The sequence below is a fragment of the Capra hircus genome, chromosome 12 (genome assembly GCF_001704415.2).
Source record: "Capra hircus breed San Clemente chromosome 12, ASM170441v1, whole genome shotgun sequence".
NCBI lineage: Eukaryota > Metazoa > Chordata > Mammalia > Artiodactyla > Bovidae > Capra > Capra hircus.
This window is the reverse complement of record NC_030819.1, coordinates 13527614-13551226: the sequence shown is the minus strand read 5'-3', so window position 1 is coordinate 13551226 and position 23613 is coordinate 13527614. Positions and strand designations below refer to the sequence as shown.

At 41.4% G+C, this 23613-nt stretch overlaps 1 protein-coding gene and 1 pseudogene across 1 annotated transcript in view; one reads left to right on the top strand and one right to left on the bottom strand.

Annotated features, from left to right (window-relative positions):
- The window catches only part of LOC102187779 (multidrug resistance-associated protein 4-like), a 210362-nt gene that overhangs the window by 85310 nt on the left and 101439 nt on the right, over positions 1 to 23613 (bottom strand). The window contains 1 exon segment of the mRNA XM_018056290.1: positions 14381 to 14460. Within this exon segment, the coding sequence (XP_017911779.1) occupies positions 14381 to 14460 (80 nt within the window).
- Positions 8465 to 10323, top strand: LOC108637288 (annotated as a pseudogene).

Genomic DNA, 23613 nt, shown 5'->3' with positions numbered 1-23613 from the left:
GAGACAATTAACATGTCAGAATAAGGAGAGGGGTTTGGGGCAATGCTGGCCCACAGTCTAGGGTGAGAGATCGTCCCCGTGTAATGGTGGGATTAGATAACTGTCCTGGAAGCCCCTCCTCTTCCTGATGGGGCTGTAATGAGCTGGACCAGGCCTGTCACCCTTCCTCTGTCTTTCTCATGCTCTGGAGCACTGGCGAGGATGAGGACCACACACTCTCAGGTCTAAGTGTGTGCGCTGTGGAGCATGGAGGCCTCCAAAGGCCAGTCCACCTCCACCCTGGAGAAGAGGCCATCCCTGCTCATAGTACACACCTCTGCCAGAGAGTGGGTAGGGGCATGTCTGTGTGTGCAATCACCTCACTGTCTGAGAGTGGGGCACTATGCCCCTAATTACAGATGCAGGGAAAGGAGGCAGGGGGCAGAGCTGTATATAGATGGTGCAGTGACCAAGGAGCTCCCAGAGCCCAGAAAGAGGGAGGCCACCTGGAGTCCCTGACAGAGGGCCAGGCTCCCAGAGGCAGAGGCACCTCTGAGCAAGGAATCTTCACTTCTCCACAGTGTAGTTAATCAGCTGTCACAGTACTGGGAGCTTGGGACAGACTTACAGTCTGGGACCTCTTTATGCATGTGGGCCAATGAGGCTCCCAGAGGACAGGTGAACTCAACAGGCCCAAGGGCTCTGCTGAAGTTGTAGCAAGTCTCACCTGTCATCAACCTTGCTCAGCCCAGAGCCTGAAAGGGGAGGAAGCCAGCAGACAGGATGTGTTACTCAGAGGGTGGGAAGTGACCTGTGGAGAAGGGAGCGGTCAGCTTTCTTCCCCAGGACCCATCTACACAGGAAAGTGTTAGTCACTCAGTCATGTCCACCTCTTTGAAACCCCATGGACTGTAGCCTGCCATGCTCCTCTGTTCCTGTAATCTTCCAGACAAGAATACTAGAGTGGGTAGCCATTCCCTTCTCCAAGGAATCTTCCTGACCCAGATATCGAATCCAGGGCTCCTGAATTGCAGGCAGATTCTTCACCATCTGAGCCACAATGGAAGCTCTTCTGTCCTTTGTAACCATTGCCTCTGAACAGAAGAGTCAGACTCTTCTATGTGTTCTATGTGCAGACTTACACACAGAGACTTACAAAGTCTTTCCTCCACAGATCTTCATTAACTTCAGCTCTGTCCATGGTCTAGTAAATGATCCATGAACCAGGCAGTATTTCATTCAGAAGACAGGGATATACTCCAACGGGTTAAACATCATTGATGGCTTTTAAGCTAAGTAGAGCAGGACAAGGAAGTAAGTCATCAGCAAGAGAATAAGTGTAACATCATTAAGAAAGTTCAGAAATTCTTGAGTGGATGCATGGGAGGCAGAAGGTGGCTATGGGGTCAGCTGGAGTCCACACTGATCACATGGCTCCATCTGATGGCTTTGCAGCTTGCTGTTTTTGAAGACAATGGTCTGCTTTTCTGGTTGCCTGATGTCCTCTGCCAGCCTACAGAAGTTGTTTTGTGGAGTTTGCTCAGCATTGAAATGTTCTTTTGAGGAATTTGTGAGGGAGAAAGTGGTCTTCCCGTCCTATCCCTCCACCATCTTTACCTCCGCCCTGCTTGTAGACTTTTGGATCGCAGCCATTCTGACTGGTGTGAAATGGTATCTCATTGTGATTTTGATTTGCATTTCTCTGATAATGAGTGATGTTGAGCATCTTTACATGTGTTTGTTAGCCATCTGTATGTCTAAACGTAAGACTAGAAACTATAAAACTCCTAGAGGAGAACATAGGCAAAATACTCTACAATATAAATCACAGCAGAATCCTCTATGACCCCTCCAAGAATATTGGAAATAAAAGCAAAAATAAACAAATGGGACCTAATTAAACTTAAAAGCTTCTGCACAACAAAGGTAACTATAAGCAAGGTGAAAAGACAGCCTTCAGAATGAGAGAAAATAATAGCAAATGAAGCAACTGACAAACAACTAATCTCAAAAATATACAAGCAACTCCTGCAGCTCAATTCCAGAAAAATAAAAGACCCAATCAAAAAATGGGCCAAAGGACTAAATAGACATGTCTCTGCTTTTTAATATGCTGTCTAGGTGGGTCATAGCTTTTCTTCCAAGGAGCAAGCATCTTTTAATTTCATGGCCACAGTCATGATCTGCAGTGACTTTGGAGCCCAAGAAAATAAAGCCTGTCACTGTTTCCATTGTTTCCCCATCTACCGGCCAGGAAGTGATGGGACTGGCTGCCATGATCTTAGTTTTCTGAATGTTGCGCTTTAAGCCAATGTTTTCACTCTTCTTTTTCAATGTCATCAAGAAGCTCTTTAGTTCTTCTTTGCTTTCTGCCATAAGGGTGGTGTCATCTGTATATCTAAGCTTCTTGATATTTCTCCTGGCAATCTTGATTCCAGCTTGTGCTTCATGCAGTCTAGCATTTCGCATTATGTACTCTGCATGTAAGTTAAATAAGCAGGATAACAATGTACAGCCTTGATATACTCCTTTCCCAATTTGGAACCAGTCGGTTGTTCCATGCCCAGTCCTAAATGTTGCATTTTAACCTGCATACAGATTTCTCAGAAGGCAGGTCAGGTGGTCTGGTATTCCCATCTCTTGAAGAATTTTCCATACTTTGTTGTGATCCATACAGTTAAAGTCTTTGCCATAGTCAATAAAGAAGAAGTAGATGTTTTTCTGGAACTCTCTTGCTTTTTTGATGATCCAAAAGATGTTGGCAATTTGATGTCTGGTTCCTCTGCCTTTTCTAAAACCAGCTTGAACATCTGGAAGTTTATGGTTCATTTACTATTGAAGCCTGGCTTGGAAATTTTGCGCATTACTTTACTAGCATGTGAGATGAGTGCAATTGTGTGGTAGTTTGAACATTCTTTGGCATTGCCTCTCTTTGGGATTGGAATGAAAACTGACCCTTTCCAGTCCTGTGGCCACTGCTGAGTTTTCCAAATTTGCTGGCATATTGAATGTAGCACTTTCACAGCATCATCTTTCAGGATTTGAAATAGCTCGACTGGAATTCCATCACCTCCACTAGCTTTGTTTGTAGTGATACTTTCTAAGGCCCACTTGACTTCACATTCCTGGATGTCTGGCTCTAGCTGAGTGATCACACCATCGTGATTATCGGGTCGTGAAGATCTTTTTTGTACAGTTCTGTGTATTCTTCCCACCTCTTCTTAATATCTTCTGCTTCTGTTAGGTCACTACCATTTCTGTCCTTTATTGAGCCCATTTTTGCATGAAATGTTCCCTTGGTATCTCTAATTTTCTTGAAGAGATCTCTAGTCTTTCACATTCTATTTATTCCCTCTATTTCTTTGCATTCATCACTGAGGAAAGCTTTCTTATCTCTCCTTGCTATTCTTTGGAACTCCACATTCAAATGGGTATATCTTTCTTTCTCTTCTTTACTTTTCACTTCCCTTCTTTTCATAACTATTTGTAAGGTCTCCTCAGATAGCCATTTTTATTGTTTGCATTTCTTTTCCATGGGGATGGTCTTGATCCCTGTCTCCTGAACAATGTCACGAACCTCCGTCCATAGTTCATCAGGTACTCTGTCTATCAGATCTAGTCCCTTAAATCTATTTCTCACTACCATGGTATAATCATAAGGGATTTGATTTAGGTCATACCTGAATGGTCTAGTGGTTATCTCCACTTTCTTCAATTTCAGTCTGAATTTGGCAATTCATGATCTGAGCCACAGTCAGCTCCCAGTCTTGTTTTTGCTGACTGTGTAGAACTTCTCCATCTTTGGCTGCAAAGAATATAATCAATCTGATTTTGGTGTCAACCATCTGGTGATATCCATGTGTAGTCTTGTTTTATTGGAAGAGGATATTTGCTATGACCAGTGCGTTCATAGCAACGCACTTGGCAGAACTCTATTAGCCTTTGCCCTGCTTCATTCTGTACTCTAAGGCCAAATATACCTGTTACTCCAGGTGTTTCTTGACTTTCTACTTTTGCATTCCAGTCCCCTATAATGAAAAGGACATCTTTTTAGGGTGTTAGTTCTAGTAAGTCTTGTAGGTCTTCATAGAACTGTTCAACTTCAGCTTCTTCAGCATTACTGGTCAGGGCATAGACTTGGATTACTTGGATTATTGAATAGTTTGCCTTGGAAATGAACAGAGATCATTCTGTCATTTTTTAGACTGCATTTTGGACTCTTTTGTTGACTATGATGGCTACTCCATTTCTTCTAAGGGTGCCCACATTAGTAGATCTAATGGTCATCTGAGTTAAATTCACCCATTCCAGTCCATCTTAGTTCCCTGATTCCTAGAATGTATATGTGCACTTTTTTCATATCCTGTTTGACCACTTCTGATTTACTTGATTCATTGACATAACATTCCAGGTTCCTCTGCAATATTGCTCTTTACAGCATTGAACCTTGCTTCTTTCACCAGTCCCATCCCCAACTGGGTGTTGTTTTTGCTGTGGCTCCATCCCTTCATTCTTTCTGGAGTTATTTCTCCACTGATCTCTAGTAGCATATTGGGCACCTACCAACCTGGGGAGTTCATATTTTAGTGTCCTATCTTTTTGCCTTTTCATACTTTTCATGGGGTTCTCACGGCAAGAATACTGAAGTGGTTTGCCATTCCCTTCTCCAGTGGACCACATTCTGTCAGAATCACAGTTGATGGAAATTTTGACCAAAAAGGAGCTGGAATAAAAAGGTTGAGACGCTTGTTTGAGTTAACACTAGTTGTTCTGAGTCCTCTCAGCACCAGCACCTGAATCCCATGCTCACCAGCCCAGGGCCTCCTCACCTTGTCACCCAGGGTCGCTGGCCCTGGTGCATCTCTAAGGGATGGGTTGGTGGGTAATGCCTGTATCACAGAGATTTGGAGTTTATCCTTTTACAGCTCTTCCTGATCAGCTTTCTCAGAGGATCCTCACAACTACCTTGTGAATGAGCAAAGTAAGTACTATCATTTCTATTTAGATAGGACATGAAGTTGGGAGGGCAAGTGGTATCCTAAGTTTTCCCAAGGTATTGCAGGTCATGGAGAAAGCCAAGAATGTTTTGTACTCATGGAATTCCAGAGCCACCACTGAAGGAAGAGGAGCCTGGAAAGAGGAGGAAATGTCCAGAATTGTGACTCTGTGGCCAAGAACCCTTGTGAACCAAACTGCACTATCTGGAGACCCATGTGTTTTTCCTGTTTCTCTCATCTGTGTCATGGTATCAATATAAAAAAAAGTGAAGAGGATGGAATTCTTAAAGAATAAATTCTAATCATCAGTCAGTTCAGTTCAGTCACTCAGTCATGTCCAACTCTTTGCGACCCCATGTATCGCAGCACGCCAGGCCTCCCTCTCCATCACCATCTCCTGGAGTTCACTCAGACTCATGTCCATCGAGTCAGTGATGCCATCCAGCCATCTCATCCTCTGTCGTCCATTTCTCCTCCTGCTCCCAATCCCTCACAGCATCAGAGTCTTTTCCAATGAGTCAACTCTTCGCATGAGGTGGCCTAAGTACTGGAGTTTCAGCTTCAGCATCATTCCCTTCAAAGAATTCCCAGGGCTGATCTCCTTCAGAATGGACTGGTTGGATCTCCTTGCAGTCCGAGGGACTCTCAAGAGTCTTCTCCAACACCACAGTTCAAAAGCATCAATTCTTTGGTGCTCAGCTTTCTTCACAGTCCAACTCTCACATCCATACATGACCACTGGAAAAACCACAGCCTTGACTAGATGGACCTTTGTTGGCAAAGTAATGTCTCTGCTTTTGAATGTGCTATCTAGGTTGGTTATAACTTTCCAAGGAGTAAGTGTCTTTTAATTTCATGGCTGCAGTCACCATCTGCAGTGATTTTGGAGCCCAGAATAATAAAGTCTGACAGTTTCCACTGTTTCCCCATCTATTTCCCATGAAGTGATGGGACCAGAGGCAATGATCTTCGTTTTCTGAATGTTGAGCTTTAAGTCAAATTTTTCACTCTCCACTTTCACTTTCATTAAGAGGCTTTTTAGCTCCTCTTCACTTTCTGCCATAAGGGTGGTGTCATCTGCATATCTGAGGTTATTGATATTTCTCCCGGCAATCTTGATTCCAGCTTGTGCCTCGTCCAGCCCAGCGTTTCTCATGATGTACTCTGCATATAAGTTAAATAAGCAGGGTGACAATATACAGCCTTGACGTACTCCTTTTCCTATTTGGAACCAGTCTGTTGTTCCATGCCCAGTTCTAACTGTTGCTTCCTGACCTGCATATAGGTTTCTCAAGAGGCAGGTCAGGTGGTCTGGTATTCCCATCTCTTTCAGAATTTTCCACAGTTTATTGTGATCCACACAGTCAAAGGCTTTGGCATAGTCAATCAAGCAGAAATAGATGTTTTCCTGGAACTCTCTTGCTTTTTTGATGATCCAGTGGATGTTAGCAATTTGATCTCTGGTTCCTCTACCTTTTCTAAAACCAGCTTGAACATCAGGAAGTTCACAGTTCACGTATTGCTGAAGCCTGGCTTGGAGAATTTTGAGCATTACTTTACTAGCATGTGAGATGAGTGCAATTGTGTGGTAGTTTGAGCATTCTTTGGCATTGCCTCTCTTTGGAATTGGAATGAAAACTGACCTTTTCCAGTCTTGTGGCCACTAGGTTTTCCAAATTTTCTGGCATATTGAGTGCAGCACTTTCATAGCATCATCTTTCAGGCTTTGAAATAGCTTGACTGGAATTCCATCACCTCCACTAGCTTTGTTCGTAGTGATACTTTCTAAGGCCCACTTGACTTCACATTCCAAGATCTGGCTCTAGGTGAGTGATCACACCATTGTGATTATCTTGATCGTGAAGATCTTTTTTGTATAGTTCTTCTGTGTATTCTCGCCACCTCTTCTTAATATCTTCTGCTTCTGCTAGGTCCATACCATTTCTGTCCTTTATTGAGCCCATTTTTGCATGAAATGTTCCCTTGGTGGCTCTAATTTTCTTGAGGAGATCTCTAGTCTTTCCCATTCTGCTGTTTTCCTCTATTCTAATAATAAATGGGGAAATACAGGGCTGTCTGTTCTCTCTTCTGTTAGACCTACAGATGAACAATTTCTTAACAACCACTGGTTTAACTGTGCATTTGACCCTTCTACAACCTTCATATTCATGGAGAGGGGTCCTTCCAGCTCCTTCCACATCTGAGCTTAAGTAAAGTCACTCGGGGTGTTATCAGTGGTTGTCAGGGAAAAAATCTGCTGAAATTTCAATTAGGAAAAAAACCCAAATTACAGTTTTTTACCAGATTCACATTATTTGATTGGACAATATTCACCAGTTTCAGTAATCTGTTTTTCTATATAATTTAAAGCCTTTAATGACTCACCCAGCCTGGCAGATAACCTGGGAAGCAGAGGTAAGATCAAAATGAAGGGAGCTGTGCCAATGCTCTTTCCTTGAATACCCATTATAGACTGGTAACTTGTTCTCAAAAGCTCCCTAGCTTAGGTTAAATCCTTCAGATTTCATGCCTCTAAATTCTGTAGCAATTCAAATAGACTTTCTCTAAGATTTTTTTTTTCTACTTGTGGATCATACTATATCCAGTCTCACAGAGGATTGAATATTATATTATTCAAACATATGCATACAATATATGGGTTTACATCTATATTTCTGTGTGTGTGTATATATACACATATGTATATGTATATATATATATATACACACACACAAACATACACATTTGTGCATCTTTTATTTATTGCCAGCTCTCTCAAAATCTTTACAGAAGTTGGTAGAAGGCGAGAATAGTATCTAAGCAAAGTGTCAACACTCTTGAAGAAGGAAACAGAAGATTTCTTGGGTACAATAAATATCCCTTCCTTGAAGCCCATTTTATTTCTTCCTTCCACATTCCTGGGAATTCCAAGGAGCCTAATCCAAGCTACACACACAATTCTCCCCATCTGATTGGATTTCAGGCCCATCTGCTGGCCCACCTCACCATGGCCAATGCTTCTGCACATCTGTCTCACTATGGCACAGAGACAATGATGTGTACACAAGAAACATGTTGACCCAGAAGCAAGTGACCCTAGTCCTGATGCCCCAAGAAATAAGGGGAATCATTATTTAATATGTTTATAACCTATTTGGACCATACCAGTTGAGAATTCTAGCCAAAGTCTATGATTCCATATGAATAAGGGCAAAACTTCTAAGATAAATTCACTGAGAGTACATGGTGATTTTCATCAGTCAGAATAATTCTTTAGTTTGCAGAGAATGACAACCTACACCTAGAGCAGAAATCCCCATTAGCCAAATATTGAGGTATCTGAGACACGGTTTAGGGCTCATTCTCTCAAAAACTGACAGAGATGGGCGGGCTCGGTCTGCTGAGGCGCCTCGTAGACGCCTGGGCTCGCCCGCCACCCGCCAGCTTCGTGCACTTCCCGTCCCACAGGGCCAGGCGTGGGGAGAGCCATGGAGGACGAGGTGATTCCCATTGCCAAGAAGATGGACAAGATGGTGCAGAAGAAGAACGCAGCTGGAGCATTGGATTTACTGAAGGAGCTTAAGAATAGTCCCATGACCCTGGAACTATTACAGTCCACAAGAATTGGAATGTCAGTGAATGCTATTCGCAAGCAGAGCACAGATGAAGAAGTTACATCTTTAGCAAAGCCCCTCATCAAATCCTAGAAAAAGTTATTAGATGGACCATCAACAGATAAAGACTCTGAAGAAAAGAAAAAAGACACTGCAGTTATGTCACAGAATAGCCCTGAAGCAAGAGAGGAAAGCAGCTCCAGTGGCAACATGAGCAGCAGAAATGATGAGACCAATGCCCGGGACACGTACGTCTCATCTTTCCCTCGGACGCCGAGCACTTCTGATTCTGTGCGGTTAAGTGCAGGGAGATGCTGGCTGCTGCTCTCTGAACAGGAGATGACTACATTGCCATTGGAGCTGACGAGGAAGAATTGGGGTCTCAGATTGAGGAAGCTATCTATCAAGAAATAAGGAATACAGACATGAAATACAAAAATAGAGTACGAAGTAGGATATCAAATCTTAAGGATGCCAAAAATCCAAATTTAAGGAAAAACGTGCTGTGTGGGAACATTCCTCCTGACTTGTTTGCTAGAATGACAGCAGAGGAGATGGCTAGTGATGAGCTCAAAGAGATGCGGAAAAACTTGACCAAAGAAGCCATCAGAGAGCACCAGATGGCCAAGACGGGCGGGACCCAGACTGACTTGTTCACGTGTGGCAAATGTAAAAAGAAGAACTGCACTTACACCCAGGTACAAACGCGGAGTGCTGATGAACCCATGACAACGTTTGTTGTCTGCAACAAGTGTGGAAACCGGTGGAAGTTCTGTTGAGTTGGAAGCATTGGCAAAACATCTGGACCATTAAGAAGATGGATTTCGTAATTAGCTTTAAAGACTAGGTCAACTAGCTAGTTTTCCTGCAAATCAGATTTTTAAAGTAACTTGCCTCCCTTGGGTTAGTCTCTGGTTTTGACATAGTGTCCCTTCCTTAAACACCTTCTGTAGTTTCAGGTCAATAGGGAGACCACATAATGGTATCTGTTTCAAAACTTTTTTTTTTATTTTTATAAACTTTTGGCAGTTAATTTTTACCTTTTTTTCTTCTTAAAAGAAAATGTAACAACTTTTTTACAATATAAAACATACGCAGTAGAATGTTACTCTTCTCAGTTAACACACAAGTGGAAATTACATTTTTTTTTCCTATATTGGCATGTACCTGCAAATATTAAAAAAGGATAAGAGGCAGTGTAATTATAAGTTTATCAGACATGGTGTGTATTCAAGTAATACTTGACCAGCTTATCTAAATTGTATATAATATTTGAACTAGCATATGAAATTGATTTTAATTATTCTGTTCACAAGTCTGGGATAATTAGATATTATTTTGCATTTGTAACTAACTGTGATCCTCATTTCTTGTAATTTCTTGTACATGTGTATTACTTGTTCTTAATAGATTTTAGCGCTTGGAAATATGACTTGACTTTGTTGAAATCAGTTTGGTTTGTTGTTTATTTACCCGTTTGACTTTGTAGTGTATTTTAGTTTTGCAGAACACCGTCGTAATTTGGTATGCTTTTCATAAATCCCAGACAGGCAAAGAGTGGAAAGTTTGGACCATTTTTACCTTTTGTAGGAAGACACACTGGGAGGAAGATGTTAGCATTTTAAAATAGTGTGGTTCCTGTGAACAGTTCCTGACTTGACTTTGATTTGGAAATCTGTCCTGACTGAGGACTTTAAGGCTTAAATAGATCACTAAGCTGTGGTCTTTCCATATGGAGACTGATGGAGCACATTTTAACCTGCTGCCTCTGTTACACAGGAGTAAGGCTGAGGGACAGATGAGTGCATGGGCTATAACATGGCCCATGTTTATGGGATGGACCTTGCAGTTAAGTGTGTGCCATCTGCTTGGTTGGGAATAAGGAAGAATGATATCACACTGGCTGTAGCACATCTTGAATCCCCAGTTACGAGGACCACATCTTATCCTGCTCTATCTCCACTCTCTGACCTCTATGGAAAGACTTCAGCACCAGCTTGCACGCCCCTCCTCCCTCCCTTTCCCCACTGCTCACCGCAGGTCAGTTTGATGCAGTAGAGAAAACATCCAGAAGTCCACATGAAGACCCCACATGTAAGAATTTGCCACTGGTGCCATCCCACCTCCACTTTGTCAGGTCACAGAGTAACCTTTTATCACTTGGAAAATAACATGAATTTTTGAAAGAATGAGTGTAAGATTAAAATAGTCCCACTTTTAAGTGAGCCATTTTTAAATTTGTAATTCAATAAAGTTTCTTGTTATTAAAAAAAATATATATATATATAGACAGAGATGGTAAGACCATACACCCACTCTTAATTTTAGGAAAATCTGGGATATATCAACACTTTAAAAGGATGGTGGTGAGAATTAAATGAGATGATGTATTTAAAGTGCTTACTAGTCTATGTATGACAAATAGAATAGAAACTCTAAGCCCACTGTTACCACCCTTCAGTGTATTCTGGGCACCATCAACTGGGAGAGGAAAGATGGTGTGTTAATAGATTTAAGGCCCAAAAGGCTTAAAAATCCCATGAATTTGGACCCTTAGAGGCCATTCATGTTTACCACGAGAACAGCCTAGTATATCCAAGGATATATCAGAGTGGTGATATTTTTTTCTAGATGTGGTAATGATGTCACATGTATTAAAGTGACTGTTGCTTTTCTCTGGCCACAAAGAGAATTGAATCTGAGGTCTATTTTGTTTGTACTTTCAAAAATACTATGACCAATAAACCTCATGCCTACTACAGTTTTTGTCCTCTCTGTATTTTCTTCTCAGCTCTAGGCCTTCCAAAGATTGATCATCTTAGGAATATGACAGCAAATCAACATTTTTAGAGAAGTTTATTTTCTTATTCCATATTCTCTGTTTCAAGCTCTGCTTCTTCTTGGTAAAGACTTACTGTTAAGACACTCTTGAGCATTTATGGGAGACTAAGATGACACCACCCTTATGACAGAAAGTGAAGAGGAGCTCAAAAGCCTCTTGATGAAAGTGAAAGTGGAGAGTGAAAAAGTTGACTTAAAGCTCTACTTTCAGAAAACAAAGATCATGGCAACCGGTCCCATCACTTCATGGGAAATAGATGGGGAAACAGTGGAAACAGTGTCAGACTTTATTTTCGGGGGCTCCAAAATCACTGCAGATGGTGACTGCAGCCATGAAATTAAAAGATGCTTACTCCTTGGAAGAAAAGTTATGACCAACCTAGATAGCATATTCAAAAGCAGAGACGTTATTTTGCCGACTAAGATCTGTCTAGTCAAGGCTGTGGTTTTTCCAGTGGTCATGTATGGATGTGAGAGTTGGACTGTGAAGAAGGCTAAGTGCCGAAGAATTGATGCTTTTGAACTGTGGTGTTGGAGAAGACTCTTGAGAGTCCCTTGGACTGCAAGGAGATCCAACCAGTCCATTCTGAAGGAGATCAGCCCTTGGATTTCTTTGGAGGGAATGATGCTGAAGCTGAAACTCCAGTACTTTGGCCACCTCATGCGAAGAACTGACTCACTGGAAAAGACTCTGATGCTGGGAGGGATTGGGGGCAGGAGGAGAAGGGAACGACAGAGGATGAGATGGCTGGATGGCATCACTGACTCGATGGACGTGAGTCTGAGTGAACTCCAGGAGATGATGATGGACAGGGAGGCCTGGCATGCTGCGATTCATGGGGTCACAAAAAGTCGGACACAACTGAGCGACTGAACTGAACTGAACTGAATGAAAAAAGTGGTAGACCTTTTAATTAACTAAACCAAACAAGATTATTCAATAAGATATTCCAAAGATAAGATCGATTTGACATTTTCTATTTCATGCACCATGAACTGGTATATTGATATCAATGGAAGTACAAAGGAGCTGGGAGTCAAAATCAATGAAACTGAAGCTTTCTCTCCTCATTACTGAGACTGTTTTATCCCAAAATCGGCAGTATCTATCCTGTCCTACATCATACAAAAAACATGCAATTGATTCTGATTATAAGGGCTAATGAACCATGTGCTAAGCACACAGCAGGCCAGCCAGCTTTAGAAAACCAACCTTGGCCTAGCTTGTTGTAGCTAAGGAACAGAACTTTCACAAAATCTTTTCAAAGTAATTAGCAATCACTGTCAAAATGTGACACCTCTTTACTGAAAGACTGCTTCTGAGGATAAGTAACATAGCTGAACCCAACAGGACACCTTTATAAAATAAGTTTGCAGAAAAGAAAAACTAAAAAGATATATCTTTGCAGTAAGAGTACTCTGCCTCTGAGACTCAGCTTACTTCTCACTGGGAACAGTGGAAGCCTTTGCCCATAGGTTGCACTGCACAGAAATTCATTGCTGCATTTCTGTGTGTAGCTTTTGATAAATGCATTTCACTTCCAAAATGAACACGTGGAAAGTTGCCACAGCTTGAATCACTAAAAAGCACACAGAACTAAACCACAAGAAAAAAGCATTCCAAATGAGCATTCTAAATGAGGAGATGAGAGCTGAGAGGACCCAACACCGTTCTTTAGAATCTCAAGTTCACAGACAAAACAAAGGCTGGATAGAAGGTATGTCTATGGTATTTCTATCTTTTTGTTTTAAAGACACCTTACAACAGAGCAATTGCCACTTAAAAAGAAATTCTTACAAAAACAAAAAAGACATTTTCTGAGATTACTTTGATCCCTTTCTTGAATTATTGGCTTAAAGGCTTTGTATCCTCAATAACTGCTCTTTATTTTCCTTGTTCAGCTATTACTTTTCAACTTATCATTTATTAATCTTTTCTTTGTAAGTAACCACACCTGGTCTTATCAAAAAAAAATGGTACAACAAATACTTGTCTTCTGTGGTAATGGGTTTCCCTAGGAGCTCACAAGAGGAACCCCTGGAGAAGGGCATGGCTAAAAGAAAGCTGAGCACCGAAGAACTGATGCTTTTGAACTATGGTGTTGGAGAAGACTTTTGAGAGTCCCTTGGACTGCAAGGAGATCAAACCAGTCAATCCTGAAGGAAAACAGTCTTAAATATACATTGGAAGGACTGATGCTGAAGCTGAAGCTCCAATACTTCGGCTAACTGATGCAAAGAACTAACTCATTGGAAAAGGCCCTGATGCTGGGAAAGATTGAAGGCAGGAGGAAAAGGGAATGACAGCAGGTGAGATGGTTGGATGACATCACCGACTCTACAGACATGAGCTTGAGCAAGCTCTGGGAGTTGGTGATGGACAGGGAGGCCTGGCTTGCTGCAGTCCATGGAGTTGCAAAGAGTCAGACATGACTGAGTGACCGAACTGAACTGAACTGAACCCACTCTAGTATTCTTGCCTGAAGAATTCCATAGACAGAAGAGACTAGTGGCTCCTGTTCATCGGGTCACAAAGAATCAGAAATGACTGAGCAATCCATACTTTCTCTTTTCTGTGGTCATAAGACACATAATTTAGTTCATCTAGGCTATCTTTCCATGCGAGGTGATTCTGTTATTAAATGCCCTCACAGTAAAGAGAATCCATGCCAGACACCTGGAAGGCAGAGGGAGAACCACTTACCCAGCATGTCACTGCCTCAGACCAACCTTGACGTGACTGTGTAGACACTCCTGCCCCAGGTGTTGCTCATGTTAACTCAGCCTCCCAATCACAACTGCACCTTTCTCTTACAAACATGACCTTTCACTTAAGATAACAGGACACATTGTCAGGCTGAAAGGATCACCCTCAGCCCCTGTGAAAAGACCTTAAGAAACAGACTCTGTGCTCTCCCTGTGAGAACTCTGACAGGACTATTACATTACCTGGATGAAATCAAGAAATGTCAGGGGCAGCAAGTCATCCATATCGCCAATGTCTTTAGAGAAACGATTCAAAATTCTTCCTGCAAGAACAGGACACAAGAAATTACTTCCCCAAGTAAGCCCTTTAAGAGAAACAATTCATGAGCAAACCAAAACAATATTTTTAAACTATATGCATTTATTATAGAGTCATATGAAATAAGCTGATGTCAGTGGTAAAGAAGGAGAAAATAGGATGATATCTAAACAGAGATAAAATTCTACCAAATAGCAGTGGGTGGGATGTAGAAATTGCGCCCTGATTTTTAAAAGAATGGGGGGAATCTTCTTGGCAGCATCAAGAAGAGTTGGTGAATTTGAGAATCTTCTCCCTTTTTAGATCCATCCTATCTAAGACCCATTCCAAGTGCTAAGTCAGTAAATAAACACTTGCAAAATACTTCAATTAATCTCAATCATTATACTAATTTTGCTTTAGTTGTCAAGATTAATTTTGATGTGATACTTTTAAAATAAACATTATTATTATCTCTCTGTAATTTTTTTCCCACAAAATGGTTCACAACAACTCACATTTCAGGAAATTATAGGTTCCTGTAGTCTTCATGTTGTGAGTTTACTATCATGGTAATGTCATTATTTTCACAGGTGTACCAGATGTGACAAACATAGACTTATGCTTAAGCATCTAAGAAGACCAGAGGGACGTAGGCAGGAAAATGGCAATATTATGTAATGACTAAAGATCACTTATCATTATTGATTTTATTTCCCTTCTCAAAATCCACAAAAACCGTATATCCTAAAGGCTGCAAGACTGGAAGACTAGAACTAATTTCTAATGAATATCTAGTCCTTTAATGATCAAATTTTAAAAAATTGAAGCTACACATAAGCACGCGCACACACACGACTTTGGTGTAGCAAGTCCTGTTACCTAGACCCCTGAATTTCTTTTATAAATGAGACTCCAGGAAGCCAGCCTGCAGATGAGACATGGGAACCTGACCTGTTCTTCCTGACCTGTCAGAGATGACTTCCTCCGAAGGCCTGCACAGCAAGCCACAGCTGGACCGTGAATGAGCAGCAGCTGAGGGCTGTGTTTCTGTGGCCTGACTGTGGCTCTGCTGTCCTCCACAGGGCACCTGGCTGACAGAAGCACAGGGTGTGCCCATGCCAGGGGCTGGGGCTGCTGGAATATTTCACCCTTAGCCAGGCTATCACAGCCTGTGTCTCAATTTTCCTTTCTCAGGTTTAGGAAATACAGACTCCAGAAACTGTCTCTCAGTGACACTTTTGCAGGCCCAGTGACAACTTCTCTGAGCCTCTAGGAATGCCTGCTTTAGAGGGCAAATCTCAGGATTTAACAGGCTCATGCAGGTGAAAGAACCCAGTCACGATGCCACATAGATTACCAGGTGCTCTACCACCAGTGTGAGATGATGACTCTGAGCCCCAGGTTCTGCAGCATCACGTCCCCTGGGAAAGTCCACCAGGAGCTGCAGGAGAAACTTGGTAAAATGCAGATTCTGATTCAGGAGTGCTGGGGGAGCCAGAGAGTCTGCATACCCTCCAAGCTGGCAGGTGACACCCTTTCTGCTATTGTCCAGGCGGTTTAGAGGGGCAAGAAACTGGGTTATTATTTAATCAGTTGTGCTTCAGGAACATTAAAATCAGATGGGCAGTTTTGCAGATATTCTTACAAAAGTTGTGACCTCTCTGGTCATTTTTATACTTCTCAAAGTATCGATTTTGAAATAAATAAAATATATGTCAAAAATGTTAAAAGTGTGGTTTAAATACTTGTAATTTCTTTGAAAAATGCAACTTTTTAACATTGGCAAGATTCAGAAACACTACAAGTATGATTTGGCTTAGAAAGTGTTGAAGGCAGTACTGAAAATTTTTTAAAATAAAGTGAACAGTATGTAAAAACTACCCCTTTACCTTTCACCGGATATGTGAGCCTTAAGGTCTGAGAGACCAAGGGTTGGCAAAGAGTGTAGAATACAAGAAGAACAGAAACAATGAGAAAAAACATCTCCCCACATGGTGACTACACAAACTGAACCTAATATCAAAGATCATCAAAAAACTAAGCACTTATTCACCAGTGAGCTGAGTGTAAAAAAATGTGAGATCAGAAAGTTCAACAGTTTCTTCCTTGCTCTAAGAAACATTAAGAGAACATATGGTGTTTGCAGAATATTTCCTCTGGCTTTGGGATAAACCGGGCTTCCTAAGGGGCTCAGTGGTAAAGAATCTGCCTGCCAATATAGACAGAAGCAAGAGACAGGAGTTCAATCCCTGATTCGAGAAGATCCCCTAGAGGAGTAAATAGCAACCCACTCCAGTATTCTTGCCTGAAAAAATCTCATGGACAAAGGAGCTTGGTGGGCTACAGTCCATGGGGTCATAAAATGGACACAACTGAGCTACTGAGCACACTTTAACTACAGCTGTGATTTCAAGTTCACAGCCTTGTAGTCATAAAGTTTTCTCAGAAGTCTCCAAATGAAATATTAAATCCTTATCATGAATTCCTTTCACATACATGCCATAACTCTTCATCCAAATAACATGAGGTCCCTGATGGAAGATCTCCAGGGATGTAGAGGGAAGAGGGATTCAGATGAACAGGGGGATCCCAATCCATTTTCAGACTGGTCTGTGTTAGAGGATTTCTTACATTTAACTGAATCTTGTCTTCCTAAAACATCCTTACTTATTCTGCCCTTATAACTGTATAAGGTGAATCTAATTTCTCTTGATATGACAGCCTTTCAAATACTTGAGTGAAATGAATCATATTCTTTGTAGCAACTTTTCCTTGGTGCCTCAATGATCCCTCATAACGCATGGTCCTATACTGTCTGCAGTCTCTTGACCAGACCCAGACAGCCAGTGTCAGTTAATGCCTTGTGCCCAAGTCTTGATTACTTTAGGGTAAAGTGGTATCACCACCTCCCCTTATCCTGCATAGACAGTCACAAAGCTACAACCGCAGTAAATTCTAGAGGCCAGATCATGTTTTGGACACATCACTTCCATCTGTAAGCACAGGTAGATTTGGGGGGAACAATTTAACAATATGCGTAAACTACTCTAAGTGCATCCCTTCTGACCCAGAAAATCCATGTCTGGGATTACATCCCCAGGAGTCAGTAAGTGCATCAATCTGTTGAATGTGGCATATTTATAAAGTCATCTGAGCAAGTCTGAAACAAGTCTGTAATGTATTACGTGCAACTTTAATTTTTTTTCTGCCCATTCTTATTTCTCTACACTGTGTATTATTATTTGTGTAAAAATGTAAAGTAGAGGGAGGACAAGGAGGAGGAGGAAGAAAGGGGTGATAGAGAGGATCAGGGGAAGGGAAGAGAGAAAGGCAGAGAGAAACAAGGGTAGAGAGAAAACCCCCCTTGAAGACCATGATATCCAAGAACCAATCAGTGTCCTCCTAACTGCTCTGGTTCACAGTTTTCTGTCTTGTCCACAAGACAGAATATCACAAAAGATGCCATTGAACTTGTCAAAATACAAATTCATGATGATTGTATTTTAAGGACCGAGTCTATACTCTAAGTTAGATTCAGTCACCTTTAAAATTCTGACACCTGACCCGCAACTAGAATGTCTCAGCTTAGTTATAAACAAACTGTTTCTTAAAACTTTGAAGTTCCTACATCTGGTCTTTGCTCTATCTTTTTAAGCAACAAAAATTAAATATTTATGTATCATAAAATATCAAGGTATATTTTTACTGAGGTATATTTTACATCTCATAAAATTCACCCATTTCAGGTGCACAATTCAATTGGACTGGATTTTAGTAACTTTACTGAGTGATGCAACCACTATCAAAAGTCAGTTTTAAGATATTTTTATGCTCCAATTAAGATCTCTCCTGCAATTTACAGTGATTCCCTATCCCCCTTCCACCCTCAGGCAACCACTACTCTACTTTCTTTCTCTATAAATTTGCTTTTCAGAACATAACATCCAAATGGAATTGTATAATATGGGGTCTCTGGGTCTGGCTTCTTTCATTCAGCCTAAGGTGCCTAAGGTTTCTGCGGTTCACCAGTGACATAGTATTTGTCTTTTTGAGGGCTTTTTTTTTTTTTACCAAAGAACTAGTCTTATATAATTATAGTTAAGTCGCTCAGTCATATCCGACACTTTGCAACCCTATGAATCGCAGCACACCAAGCCTCCCTGTCCATCACCAACTCCTGGAGTTCACTCAGACTCACGTCCATCGAGTTGGTGATGCCATCCAGCCATCTCATCCTCTGTCGTCCCCTTCTCCTCCTGCCCCCAATCCCTCCCAGCATCAAAGTCTTTTCCAATGAGTCAACTCTTCGCATGAGGTGGCCAAAATACTGGAGTTTCAGCTTTAGCATCATTCCTTCCAAAGTACACCCAGGACCAATCTCCTTTAAAATGGACTGGTTTGATCTCTTTGCAGTCCAAGGGACTCTCAAGAGTCTTCTCCAACACCACAGTTCAAAAGCATCAACTCTTTAGCACTCAGCTTTCTTCACAGTCCAACTCTCACATCCATACATGACCACTGGAAAAACCATAGCCTTGACTAGACGGACCTTTGTTGGCAAAATAATGTCTCTGCTTTTTAATATGCTGTCTAAGTTGGTCATAACTTTTAGTCATCAGAAAAAAAAAAAAACTCCATATCAGGTCACGCCACACCTGATCTTGCAAGTAAGAGCAGATATGTTCTGTGACTCTTCAATATTGTGAACTTCTTTATACGTGTCCATGGTTAGCTTCATTAATGGTTCCTGAACCTAATTTTTTTGAAAAGAATCTTCCATTGGTTTGACAGCCCTTCAGAAAGTCAGATGCCAGGAGTGCAGTGCCAAAGCCAAGCTTTGAGTTCAGTGAAGTGTAGAGGGGTAGGGTGGGGAGGATAATAAAAGACTCACTGTCCCACTGAGAAGTTGGATCTATATCCATGCAACATATTGAAAAAGAAGCACAGTCTCTCCAAAGAGGCATAGCAAACATGCCATGCTGGGGCATGGATTAAAACCTGGCCAAAGAGGAGTAAAGCCTGGAGATGATCACCAGGCTGAAAAGGATCCCTGTGTGCATGAGAGAGCCACTAAGGGAGGTGGGCCAGCATGGACTTCCTGCATCATTCTACATAAACTAATTCAGCTTGGGTGAGCCTGAGAATAGGACCTCAAGCTATAGAAGTCGAAGTTTCATATTTTCTTTGTTTTTGTTAGAATTAACAAAACTTAATTGCTGTTAGAATAGGTCATCAATACGGTGGCTGCTCAAAGAAGGTTATGAAACTAAAAGAGCAACAGAAATATTCATAGGAAACCACCAGTGGAAAACCGCCAAGTAATGGTCCTCCTCTGGCCTTCAGCAGCAAGACGCCTTTAGGTAACTCATTCAACCTCCACTGAGAGGAAAATCCCTCATCTGTAAAAGGGAGATGATGAAAATCACAGGATAAAAGATCATGAAGATGAAAGAGATTATGTGTATGCAGATACCATCTAAATTACGAAGTTCAGTTCAGTTCAGTCGCACAGTCATGTCTGACTCTGCGATCCCATGGACTGCAGCACACCAGGCCTCCCTGTCTATCACCAACTCCCAGAGCTTACTCAAACACATGTCCATCGAGTCATTGATGCCATCCAAAAATCCCTTCCTCTGTCATCCCCTTCTCCTCCTGCCTTCCATCTTTCCCGGCATCAGTGTCTTTTCCAATGGGTCACTTCTTTGCATCAGGTGGCCAAAGTATTGGAGCTTCAGCTTTAGCATCAGTCCTTCAAATGAATATTCAGGACTTATTTCCTTTAGGATGGACTGGTTTGATCTCCTTGCAGTCCAAGGGACTCTCGAGAGTCTTCTCCAACACCTCAGCTCAAAAGCATTAATTTTTTGGCACTCAGCTTTATTTATAGTCCAATTCTCACATCCATACATGATTACTGGAAAAACCATAGCTTTGACTAGATGGACCTTTGTTGGCAAAGTAATTTCTCTGCTTTTTTTTTATTATTTTACTTTATTTTACAATACTGTATTGGTTTTGCCATACATCAACATGAATCTCTGCTTTCTAATATGCTCTCTAGGTTGGTCATAACTTTCCTTCCAAGGAGTAAGCATCTTTTAATTTCACGGCTGCAATCACCATCTGCAGTGATTGTGGAGCCCAAAAACTAGTCTCTCACTGTTTCCCCATCTATTTGCCATGAAGTGATAGGACCAGAGGCAATGATCTTTGTTTTCTGAATGTTGAGCTTTAAGTCAAATTTTTCACTCTCCACTTTCACTTTCAGCAAGAGGCTCTTCAGTTCTTCTTCACTTTCTGCCATAAGGGTGGTGTCATCTGCATATCTAAAGTTATTAATATTTCTCCTGGCAATCTTGATTCCAGCCTGTGCTTCATCCAACCCAGCATTTCTCATAATATACTCTGCATATAAGTTAAATAAGCAAGGTGACAACATACAGCCTTGACATACTTCTTTCCCGATTTGGAACCAGTCTGTTGTTCCATGTCCAGTTCTAACTATTGCTTCCTGACCTGCATATAGATTTCTCAAGAGGCAGGTCGGGTGGTCTGATATTCTCATCTCTTTCAGAATTTTCCAGTTTGTTCTGATCCATACAGTCAAATGCTTTGGCATAGTCAATAAAGCAGAAAGAGATATTTTTCTAGAACTCTGTTTTTTTTTAAGATGATCCAATGGATGTTGGCAATTTGATCTCTGGTTCCCCTGCCTTTTCTAAATCCAGCTTGAGCATCTGAAAGTTCACGGTTCACGTACTGTTGAATCCTACCTTGGTGAATTTTGAGCATTACTTTACTAGCATGTGAGATGAGTGCAATTGTGCAGTAGTTTGAGTGTTCTTTGGCATTGCCTTTCTTTGGGATTGGAATGAAAACTCACCCTTTCCAGTCCTATGGCCACTGCTGAGTTTTCCAAATTTGCTGGCATATTGAGTACAGCACTTTCACAGCATCATCTTTTAGGATTTAAAATAGCTCGGCTGGAATTCCATCACCTCTACTAGCTTTGTTCATAGGGATGCTTTCTAAGCCCACTTGACTTCGCATTCCAGATGTCTGTCTCTAAGTGAGTGATCACACCATCATGGTTATCTGGGTCATGAAGATCTTTTTTGTATAGTTCTTCTGTGTTGTCTTGCCACCTCTCATGTGAAAGGTGTTATTTTTATTGTCGTTTGAGGACTTTAGAGCTTTGAAGGGCATGAAAGATAACCAGGCCTAGTCTTCCCAAATTTTATCCTGGGAAGCATCTGAGATTTAACAGAGTTGCCTTGGAGAATGAAAGAGAAGTAGAGGAAAAGACACCCCCTCTGTCTCCCTTATTGTCCATCCCTTGCAAACAGAGCCCTTTTCATTCATCTGGATGTTCACCTTAGAGATGGCAATTCAAGAAGGGGGTTCTATAGCAAACAGAAGTATTCAAATTCGTTTGTAGACCAAATTTCTGATGTTGGAGGAGATAAGGTCCCACCTTGCTCAGGATGATGCAATAGTATTAAGCATACAATATTTCATCATGGGGTGGGTGCTACTGCCAAGCCATCCTGCAGAGAGAGGAGACAAGGAACCTCACTTTTCAGGGAAATTTCCTACAATATCATTTGCTGCCTCTTATTTTCACTAGGGATAGTGCCCATCTTACCTCCCTTGAGGTAATCACTCTTGATTGTGTACCCTTATTCTGATAAAATGTTTTTTTCTCCCCTCTGTTCACCCACTAAGAAGGTCCTCAGTCACCACCCACCCTGTCCAGATCTCAACCTTAGCCCTTTCTTTTCCTGAGACTCTTGATAACAAATATAGCTCCCAGGAATCTTCCACTCACTTGAACTCCTTTAACTTTATCAGACAGGCTTGGAATAATTACTCCTCTCCCAGGAAACTGCTAGAGCCTTGACCACAGCTAATGGAGCAAAGTACCAGGGGATCCTAACCCATGACTAGCCACCAAGTCATTCTGATTTCCCCTCCTGAGAATTATAAGGCCAGGAAAAAACAGAAGAGTAGAGCAGAGTCACCACACCCAGCAAAGGTGAGAGACCAGGGAGCTTGGGCACATGCACGCATCCTGTGACAGTGGCTCCAGTACCCATGAGGACCCCAGTTCCTAACTCCAGGAAAGTCAGCATTGCTCCAGGTGCGCAAGACGCCCATTTCCTTTCCATCAAGCCCTCTTCCTTTGAACTAACCTGGATAGATTCTGCCACTAGCCACCCAAAAGCCTCGACTAGAACAGTCACCACAGGTAGAACAAAAGACTGCATACTAAAATTAGTTGGGGAAATGAGACGTTATTGTAAAGTTAAATTTTCAAATTACTACTTAGGAAGAAACTATTAGTGAGAACTTGTTTTCACAAGGACTGCAGAGTTTTGTCATCTTAAAAGCTGACAGAAATACATCTTTTCTTGAAACTCAGATCTAAAATTTTGAGCACCAATGGTCTCATTGGGTTTTCTCTTTTTTTTTCCCCCTCTGGTCTGATTTAATTGTTTTTAAACATGGCAATGTCCTTTGGGGTTGCTATTGGTTGCCTAAAATGCACTCCAACCCCCACCTATCCACTATTTTCTTTAAAAAATTTATAACACTGTGCTTTCAACTGATACATTTTACTGTTGCCAGCATATTACTCCACCCTCAATCTTTATGTTTATAGCTGAGAACCAAGGATACCCTGCAACCAAGTGGGGCCCAGAAGAAGACTCCACAGGCTCTTAGCAAAGCCATAAGCAGCGCTCATATTTAAAGACATAGTTTTTCTGACACTTTGTTTGATGAGGAACTGTTTCAGTGTCCTTTCAGATTCCACCAGAGACCTGGGTCTATCCTCAGAACATAGTATAATATAATCTATTTGGTGGTTTAACTACTGTCTATGTCCACTAGCCTTGAATTCACGTCTAGATTATACATCTTTTGTAAACATGGACCATATTTCACACACAATCTAAGATATGAAGCCTTCTGTGCTTCTGGACTCTTACACAAAAATAGGAAACATATTAGTAAAATGAGTATTTTTAAAGTGGCTCTTACTGAAGTAAGACTGTAAGATATGTAACCCACTTAATGACCATCTTGGTACATGTCAATACGTGGAAAAGTTGGAAAGATTAATTCTGATCACTACGGAGTCTACCAATGTTCATTTCTTCCTTAGATCTCC